The following is a 10,602-nucleotide window of genomic DNA, read 5'->3' on the forward strand; positions in this document are numbered from 1 at the left end:
ACCATACAACATATAAAATTATCAAAATTTTATGATAAATAAATATTTTAAATATGGTAAATTATTCTTTTTATATTAAAAAAACAACAAGCCATTATTAACAATCCTTCATACATCATAAATAATTTTGAAAACTAAATAGTCTTTCTTAATTTAAATAAAATAAATTTTTAATGTACAAATTTAATATAATATTATTTATTAATACTTTTTATCTCTTTTATCAAAGTGTAAGAACACAAACCTATCATCATTTTGAATCTTACTCTCATAATTCTATAAATATACACACTTATTTATTTTATGTTGTTATTTTTGGAATTGATTTATATGGTTAATATTTTTAATTGAGGGTTGGAATTTGGATTCATTATCAAATGTTGCAATTTCAATAAAAATAAATAAATTTCTTTCGCTAATTCAAACCAAAAAAAATTCCCGGGAAAAAATGTTCATCTCAAAAACTATATAAAATTTGAATTTTTAATAAAACGAACACAATGAAATAACTTAATTTATTTAAATATAAACAACATAAACTTATTTTATTTAAATAAAAAGAAATATTATAATGTGAATTCCAAATATTACAGATTGCCCAATATAATATATTACCAATAAATACTTGCCATCAAATATACACATATAACTTTAAATAACATGAACTTAATTTTTTTCCAAATGAAAAAAAACATTATATTCATTCATAAAATTTTGACATTACATCTCATCAGAAACAACTTAATTTATTTCCATAAAAACAAATATTACAGCACTTAATTATTTACCCGTCAATAAAATATATTACCGGTAAATACGTGCGATCAAATTTCAGTACTGCTGCCGGGCATGTTTTTAGCTGTTTGACAGGGTAGTAATGACGTTTTTGTTAAAAAGTGAACCGTCCAAAATACGTTCTATACCTTTGAAATCCCATAGAAACAAAAGTTTTTTCCAAATTTTTAAACGTAGAATACAGTCAAAATGCCTCATGACGGGCAAAATTCCAACCCTGCCTCCATCACAAATAAAAGGGCGTCTCACTGACATCAAATGGATAAGACGACGATAATTGTGGCTCCTGCAAATCAAAAGAAAATTATATCATAAAAATAGTAATAAATTTAATTTTGAAAGTGACTAAAAGAAATGAAAATATATTTTGACCGAATAATTTTTAAAATCTATTTTATAAAACAAAATAGAGTGAAGTCAAGTCATTGAAAGCACTCCTATCTCATTGTAATACCTGGAATTTTCCTGGTTTGTAGCTGCCACCTTGGACAAGCATATTTGTAAGATCAGCAGGTTTTCTGGCCTGAACTTTGCCTTGTTTATAGCCCGCTCCTTCGATAACCTTATCTTTCGCTTTTGCTTGCTTATGGCGTGCTTCACGAACAGTATCAGTCATAGAACTTAACAAACTCCCATAAGTGTTCCCTTCTCCTTTCTCAATTGCCTTTATAAAACTGTAAGTCATGGCTCCTGTTGATGTAATCTTTGAAAGCGCCTGTTCACACCATTTCTATTAGAAAATTGACGGCGTAATCTTAAAGTTTTTGTTTTACTGGCCATCAATAATTATAAAGAATCACACCGATTTTATATATAGAAATATTTTAAATAAGTATATAATAATAATAATTCATTTTTTAAACGTATATTTGTTAGGCATGGAAGCTTCATCGCTCACTTTTCTCCCAATATACCAATAATTAATTTTATTCCTATCTGCCATATTTCCAAAATATTTCATCATCAAAAACATTCTAACCTCGTAAAGATAATCTTACCTTGGTATCTGCAGAGGTCTGGTCATCATCACATCCACTAAAAGATATCGCTTCACCTCCCATTGTTCCTTTGCGCATACCATTTTGAGGTGTATGGTCCTCCCACGCACATTTTCCTCCGCTAATTTGTCAGCGTAGTAAAACAATAACAATTAATTTTACAAAACAGATGGATATACTGCTAAAGAAAAGTTGAGAACCAGACATGGATTGAATCTTAGAAGTACTGACCTGGGGTTGAAGACGCAGACGTAGGGCAAATCTAGAACAGTGCCACTATGGCAAGCATCGACGATTGCATGCAGTCGAGCCCCAGGAGGAAGGGGTTTTACCAGCGTATCGTTGATCTCATTGTCCACAATCATCCCCGCCGTCTCAAAGTCAAGAGGCAACAGCGTTTCGTCGTAGCCATCAACTTCGTGGCCAGTGTAATCTTTTTGCTGAGAACCATGCCCAGAATAATGAAACACCAGAGAATCCCCAGGTTGACAATCCTTCACCAGCCAACTCATCCACCTCTGGATGTTTCGTTTTGTAGGGATTCTTTTGGAATCATTTTCTTCCTCTGCAAAAATTCAAACTACACAGCTCAGGTAATGAACACCAGATAACAATAACAGGTGGGTATGAAATTGATATATGAGACATCTGGAAATTAGACGAATTGAAACCATTTATGATAATCGAAACAGTTAATAACTAAATACCTGTGAGAGTAACTATAGACTCTTCCGGGAAGTTGAATTTAGTTGTGAGCAGATATTTCATACAGTTCACATCGTTGATGCAACCTTTCAGCTCGTATGCCGTATTTTTGTAACAAATCCCACACAGAACGGCTCTTTTCTTACTGGAGACTCGAACCACATGAACGGGACTAACAATAATCGGCTCATGTCTGGGTTTGTTAAAATTTGGAGCACCTGGTAGTTTCCTGACGGGATTCGGCCGCCAGCGGGGTTCTGGTTGGCGAATCCCGACATAAACACCGCAGTATTGACAGCGAAAACCAGCAACTTGGGGATGGAGCCATACCTCAGCTCTGCAATTCGGGCAACCCACCAGCTCCGCTTGTGCCATATCAATCTCTCTTGCGGCCAAGCTAATTAACTCCTCCTAATACGAGCGTCTGTGTCTTTCAGATGGATCCAAGGAGGACTATATATAGGAAATGTCTGTAATCGTATTTGTGAATTCTTTGCAGTGTGGAATCGTAAAAGGTTTAAGCACACATATTTAGTTTGAACAAATGTATGAATTGGGTTCGATCGAATACGCGACAAAGGCAGTCGGTGGGTAGTAGTGTCTCCTACCTGTCCAAGATAAACCGATGCGAACCTCATCTGTTATTTATTAAGTAGATTTTAATGAAGAGCTTATCATAAAACCTACCTGGCAAGGGAATAAAGTTGACGATGAAGTGTTCAAGAAGTAACTATCTGCCATTGCACGAAAGAGATCGAGGAAGGATATTGAATTTAGACTCACATGGGGTGAGATCACCATGCATCTGGTCAGTTTTGTTAATCTAAGCACATTGATATTCTTATGATTCTTGTGCTAATAAGTTTGCACTTCGTTCTTTTGGGAACATAGTGTTCAGTTCATCCTTTCACGATTAACTCCATACCTTGTTAATTTACTTTTAGTTTAAGTGATTGAACTTTATTTATTAATCGCATCCTTCTTCCATCTTAGAGCTTTCTTATTCTTATATTTTCACTGTATCCTAAGGGGATTTCCTTACTCTCTCTCGATCGGAATGACCCTCCTCACATGCATCTAACCTTATACCATGCCTTTAAGTTTATACCTTAGAAAATGGAAGTTGGAGTCTTACCAATGCTCTTTTATGTTTATTATAGCACCTTGTAAATGTTGGGATTATATTTTCACTATGCTAAGGGGATTTCCTTACTCTCTCTTGATCGGAATGACCCTCCTCACATGCCCCTAAGCTTATACTTTGACCATGCTTTTAAGTTTATACCTTAGAAAATGGAAGTTGGAATCTTACCAATGCCTTTCTATGTTTATTACTGCACTTTGTCAATGTTGAGATTGATAATACCTTATTGACACTCTCATGTGTTAAAGTTGTTTCTCTACCAATTTAATTGAGAATGTTGTTACCTTCCCAAAAGTTCCTTATGCTTATATTGATACTTTTTTATTGTAAGCAAGAAAGTTGGCATCATATCAACAGCCAATAGATTTAAGTGTTTCTTTTCCTTGCATTCTTATTATGGAATGCATTATCCCCCTCAACCTCTCACTCTTAGGTTAGTATGTTACTAGAGTATGTAAATAAGTCACTTAACATATTAACACTTTCTCATACTCCAATACCTTGTTAGTGCTTAATGGATTTACTTTCCCTTCTCTTAGTACCTGGGTTGGAAGACGATATTCCCCTCAACTTCCCACTCTTAGGTCAGTACTTCACTAATGTATGTGAAGAAGTTGATACCTTACTAGCACTCTCCCATGCCTACAATAGTACCTTGGAATGTTGATTGAATTTTCTTGCTCTTCCCTTGATTCCTATGATAAAATGTTATATTCCCCTCACTCTGAGTGCTTAAATTGGTACCTGCCCATTTATGAAAAAGAATAGCACATATGTCAACACTCTCATGTACTTATATTAATACCTTATAAATTTGAGTGATACATTAATTTCCTTCCACTTCCCCTTATTTTCAAATGGATATCAATGTCATTAATCATAATAATCATTCTTAAACACACCATCCTCCACACTTAAACTAGTACCTTGTCAACACTTAGACTAGTAACTTATCAATTTTAAAATATTAATACTTACCAGTAACTCATATTGATATTTCACCTTTCACTAATTAATTTTTTTTTCTTTTGAAATACAAAATAATACTTTTAATAATAATAATTAATAATAATTCCATAAACTCATGAAACATAAGTACCCATCCTTTTTAAATAAAAGATACATTAAATAAACATATCATATTACTAAATTGTAGCTAACCAAATTATACCTTAATTATTATAATAATTATATAGCAATCTTCAGCGAATATTTTTTTGGGATGAAGTCTCGGAATAAAAGAAAATCGATACGTATCTTACATATTCAAAAATAAGGATACTTTACCAACTACCCAAAAACATAAAGCAAATAATTCATTGTGCCGTGATATAATAGAAAACGAGAGTATAGAATAAAGTGAAATACAATTAGATTTGTTGGTCTGCTTTTTCTTGGTCCCTGTTGCAGCTTTCTCTTTCTTTTTTTCCAGAGCATAATTCATTGTTTAATATCTTTTCCTAAATCTTCTCCGTGAAATAAAAAAACATAGATAACGTCAGGGTGCTGGCGATATTATACGTAAGACTGTATCATCCGTTTTGTTTGAAGCAATTCGTTTGTCTAAATGATTCCTTCACAATGAAGGATACGTTTGCCGAATTATTCCTGCAGAATGAGTTTGCCGGAGAATAATTCAACAAAACTTCATTTATTTATATTTTTGTAAATACATTTTTATAATTAATAATTTGTTAATAAAATTATATTATCAAATTTAATATCCAAGTAGACTTGAATTTAATTGTTTTCTGGGTTGCCTAATCAAATCCGAAACTTCATCTTGATGGGATATAATTCCTCAGGACCAATCTAATCGTTGATCGATGTATTTCTAGACACATAATTTAATTATTGTTAAAGTATTTATGTGGAAAATTTTAATTATTGTTAAAAGTATTTATGTTTTTTTTTATTTTTAGGTCTAGAGTATGCTTTAAAATTATTTTTGCTTGGTTAAGAGTTGGTATTTTTTAGAACTAAGGAAAGACGTTAACAACTTATAACCCAAAAGTATCTGGCAAGAGTGAAAGCTCTCCCTCTTACAGATCTTATGATTTTCCTTGAATAATGGGGATGAATTAAACTTCATTAGTGAATATGCCTTTACTCTTGGGTTTCGTGTTGATTCATTATATCAGGTCGATGGAAGTCCGCTAGGTGTCATGTCTTACGACACATCTCTTCAGTCCAAACTTTGGCATTGGAGGTTTTCCCACCTTCATTATAAATCTCTACCCGAGTAGAGAAAGAAGGTGTATGTATTGAAGGAAAGTGCAAAAGGGGCCCATTCCCCTCAAGCCAAAGCAAGACCTCTGATATATTATAGTTGGTTCACTCAAGCATCCCTGAGCCTAACATTAAGAGGGAGACTACTACTCCACATACTCCTGAGCAGAATGGCGTGGCGGAAAGGAAGAACCATACGATTGTGGAAGCTGTCTAGAGACCTCTGAAGTTTCTATGGGTAGATAATGTAACAATGCCTGATGTGGAGGAACCCATGGATCCTATTTATCCACCTGAGCCTTCCTCTTCTCGGAAGAGGCCTTCATGGCTTAGGGGGGTACTTGATGATGCTGAAAGACATGCTGCACCCTAAGGAACCTTCCATGAAAGTAAGAAACCTAATATGTATCAAGGATACCTGACCATCATGAGCACAATCATACAAAATGAGCCTTCATCATTCTCAGATGCCGTCAAGCATCAAATATGGAAGGATCCTATGACCGAAGAACATGAGTTTATTATGATGAATGATGTCTGGGAAGTAGTTCGCAGACCCCCGGACAAGAAAGCTGTGACTTCTAAATGGCTTTACAAGGTAAAGCATGCAACAAATGAAAGTACAGAAAAGTATAAGCCTCGTTTTGTTTCTCATGGCTTCTCCCAAAAGGAAAGTATAGACTATGATGAGATATTTGCACCTGTTTCCAGATATGCGACCATCCGCTCGATCATAGCCCTTGCGGCTTCACAAGGATGGAATCTACATTAGATGGATGTCACGACTGCATTCTTGCATGGTTCGATCAAAGAAGAGGTCTACGTGGAGCAACCCAATGGATTTGAGATTTATGACTGAAAATCTCATGTATGTAGGTTAAAGAAGGCTCTCTATGGGCTGAAGCAAGCATCCCGAGCATGGTATGAGAGGATCGATATCTACTTGATGAAGCTGGGATTCATTAGGACTGAAGCCGATCCTAACCTTTACTTTAAGGTTGAAGATGACAAACCTCTCATACTGGTGCTGTATGTGGATGACCTCTTTCTAACAGGTGCAGACCCTCTCATTCACAAATGTAAGAGGGAGTTGGCTTCTGAATTTGAAATGAAGGACCTAGGACTAATGCACTATTTCGTGGGACTTGAAGTTTGGCAGAAGCCAGGGGAAATTTTCCTATCTCAAGGAAAATATGTGGCGAAGATATTGGAAAGATTTGTTATGGTAGACTGCAAGCCTGTAACTACCCAGATGGGGCTTGACTTCAAGAAGTTAAGCGGTAGTGCTGCTAGACCTCTTTCAAGAAATGCTACCGAATATTGGCAACTCATCGGAGCATTAATGTTCTTAGTGAAATCCCATCGAGACATATGCTTTGCAGTCAACACATTGAGTCAACATATGGTTGAACCTCACCACATACATTGGATTAGTGCCAAGAATCTGTTGAGATATCTTCGTGGCACAATTACTTATGGGTTAAGATACACTGCTGGAGATGTGAGACTACTTGGATATACTGATGCTGATTGGGCAGAAATTGTGGAGGACCGTAAAAGCACTTTCGGGTGCTGATTCTCCTTGGGATTTGCTTTGATATCCTGGATGAGCAGGAAGCAGAAGTCGGTGGCTTTGAGCACTGCCGAAGCAGAACATATTGCTACTAGCATGGCCTCCTATGAGGCAGTCTGGTTGCGAAAGCTCTTCAAAGAGATGTTTGGATTTACATTGGATACCACCGTGATTCTATGTGATAACCAAAGTGGGATTCGTTTGTCAGAGAATCCTGTATTTCATGATCACTTCAAGCATATAGATATCATGTATCACTATATTCGAGATATGGTGCAGCGGGGAGTTATAAGGCTCCGACATATCAGTACAGATGAACAGGTCACAAACATTCTAACAAAGCCCCTAGGAAAAGTCAAATTCGAGACTTTTCAAGAATAGCTTGGTGTTGTTCAAAGACCCTCCGATGAGGGTTTTGTATGATTCATTGAGCTCTAGGAGCTCCGGGGGGGTGCGGGGTACTTCTTGGAGCGACATATGACCATAAGGTGATTCACCATCCCCTGGTGGTGTACATGTACACCACGTGGCGCCTATGTAGCAAGATGATTGATTCTCCTATGAGGTCTAGATGATGTGTTCTCCATGACGACTATGTAGCAGGATGATTGGTTGTCCTGTGAGGTCTAGATGATGTGTTCTCCATGACGACTATGTAGCAGGATGATTGGTTCTCCTTTGAGTTCTGGATGATGTTTTCTCCATGATGATTATGTAGCAAGATGATTAGTTCTCCTCTGAGACCTGGATGATGTGTTCTCCATGGTGTTTGTGTAGCAGGATGATTAGTTCTCCTGTGAGGACAAGATTGATTAATTTCTCCTGTCGAGGCATCCTACCCATGCAGTCTGGGACTCATGGGAAGTACCTCTCATCTGATCAATGAGCAGGGAAATAAAGTTAGGGACCATAGTAGTATCAATGGACGCATCGCTGCATCTATTGTACTGTCTACACTAGGATGACCTTCATTGATATGATATTAATGATACTGGTCTGTGACCAATGGTAAGAGTTGTACCTACCATGACACTGACTTCGGGTCGATTGAGACTAGTCTAGGACCAGTGGTACATACTTCAAGACTTACTTCGTGTCAGTGCAGGACTGGTCTGGGACCAGTGAGAGTGGTATATATTATGACGTTGACTTCGGGTCGGTTGAGACTGGTCTGGGACCAATGGTACACTCTTTGAGCCTACGATACTGGTCTAGGACTAGTGATAGGAGTGGTACCTACTATGATGCTGACTTCAGGTCTGTTGATAATAGTCTGGGACCAATGGTATGCACTCTGAGACTGACTTTGATTCAATGGAGGATGATACTGGTCTGGGATCAGTGGTAGGAGTTGTACTCACTATGACGTTGACTTTAGGTTGGTTGAGACTGGTCTGAGATTAGTGGTACATAATTTGAGACTGACTTTCAGTCAGTTTGATACATCCTCGATCATTTCTTCTTCCTCATAATTTGGTGAAAAGCATAGCAAAACATAACAAAGCATAGCAGAGAAAAACAGAGCAGAGCCATACAGATCAATACAGGGCGGAACAAGACAAGATAGAACAGGCAGAACAGAGCAAAGTAGGGCAAGGGTCAGGCTTTACAGGGCACTGCATTTGATGGATGAATAGTAGTGACCGATAGATAGATTGCAGATGAAGTTCTCCCTAGTTGAGAGGGAGTGTTAAAATTGGCAACTAGGGCCAAACTTCATGTGGGTCATCTTATTCATGGCTGATAATATGTTCATTAGATTCCTCTCATCGAGAGGTGTAGGATTGATCTAAAGATTCATGGAGATATGAATTTATTTTGATTATGGAATTATTATCAAGACGACCTACAACTCATGTAGGCTCAGAAGCCGAATAGGCACCTCTATTCAAACATAAATAGTAGTGTATAAATACAAGAGGAATTTTCCTCATTTGCATACTCATCTCATCACATCTCTCTCTCTCCTGCACAAAAAAGACGCTCTTCTCTATTGCGTAGAAAAGAGTCTCTCTCTCACACATGTGGAAGGAAGCTGCTGAAACTGAAGTTACAACTGCAGATCCAAACTTTGACTAGTTTGGACCATCAAACCTCCTCTTCTGAACTGCGTTGTAGGTTCATCTAGACCTCCTTTGAAGGCCACAACTTTTGGTGGTGTAAGCAAGCCGATCCGACGGTCGGTTTGTGAGATATCGACTGCCCTAGTTTTGATGATGAAGCTGCTAATGCTGATGTTGCTGATCTAGGGTTTGCTACTGCTAATATAAATTAGATTTATTGTACTATTTCTCTCTGCTGAATATTGAATATATAATAAGATTTGATCAAAGGGTTTCCCCACAAATTGTGGGGTTTGTCCTTGGCTAGCCGCCACATCTTGTTTCTCTTGTCTTGGCTTGTTTTCTATTGATCATTTAATGTTCTATCTGCACTTTACTTATGCACATGTGATTGCTAATCTATGAAAAATAATAAGAAACAAAAATAAATTGCTCTAAGCAAAAAGCATACCATAACTTAACAATATATAATAGAAAATGGATGGTCCTGCCAAGCTTTACAAAAATATATAACTATATATATATCTATTATATATATATATATATATATATATATATAATTAAACTATAAACTGGTTTTTAATTTTCTTTTATAAAAAACAAATTATTAGGTAGTAAGTTGCAAAACCTAATCCGTTACACTGCCTACCACAAGTATAATAAATGAATGTCCCTACCGAATAACAATTTTATCAATTTTCTCCTCGGTTTAGAGATCTATTACGATAGTAAAAGTAAAAGTAAAAGAATTTCTCTACTTAATCACAATTACGTCAATTTTCTCTTTCCACGAGAGTGATTTAATAGGTAAAGTAAGGTTTATTTCTATAAAATATAAGTGACGGTGTTTAGTTTTCAACAAACTTAATAGCTGTGATGTAACATAGTCATTGCCTCTACTGCTATTTAATTGAGTTTTTTTGCTTGAAGCTTTTCACACAATGAAAGTTGTTATTTTCATACTTAATAACGTCTTTGAGTCAACCTTATTATTAATTGATAAATACATTCACATTAAAGGATTTTATTGCTAATATTTGAAGTATGCGATATTAACGATAATATTTTAAGCCTAAATAATAATTACCTTCATAT

General features: G+C 36.2%; 1 protein-coding gene across 1 annotated transcript; it reads right to left on the minus strand.

Moving 5' to 3' along the window:
* Positions 1-788: 788 nt before the first annotated feature.
* On the minus strand, positions 789-2,945 carry LOC149154190 (metacaspase-1-like). Its single transcript, XM_089439097.1, has 5 exons — positions 2,501-2,945; positions 2,025-2,358; positions 1,794-1,914; positions 1,250-1,510; positions 789-1,081 (listed from the first exon to the last, which is right to left on the minus strand). The coding sequence occupies exons 1-5, from the start codon at positions 2,871-2,873 to the stop codon at positions 1,022-1,024; spliced, it is 1,149 nt and encodes a 382-aa protein (XP_089295223.1). The 5' UTR covers positions 2,874-2,945; the 3' UTR covers positions 789-1,021.
* Between the last annotated feature and the right edge of the window lie 7,657 nt (positions 2,946-10,602).

Source organism: Pinus tabuliformis, chromosome 9, assembly GCF_031772625.1.
Source record: "Pinus tabuliformis cultivar Carrire ecotype Pingquan chromosome 9, CPIR1, whole genome shotgun sequence".
Taxonomy (NCBI): Eukaryota; Viridiplantae; Streptophyta; class Pinopsida; order Pinales; family Pinaceae; genus Pinus; species Pinus tabuliformis.

Bases quoted from the DNA above. Each gene is read 5' to 3' on its own strand.
- LOC149154190 (XM_089439097.1), bottom strand. From the start codon at position 2,873: ATGGCACAAGCGGAGCTGGTGGGTTGCCCGAATTGCAGAGCTGAGGTA. The intron at 2,359-2,500 runs GTATTTAGTTAT...GAATTTTTGCAG, and splicing joins GTCTATAGTTACTCTCACAG to AGGAAGAAAATGATTCCAAA. The intron at 1,511-1,793 runs GTAAGATTATCT...TGGTGTGAACAG, and splicing joins AGACCTCTGCAGATACCAAG to GCGCTTTCAAAGATTACATC.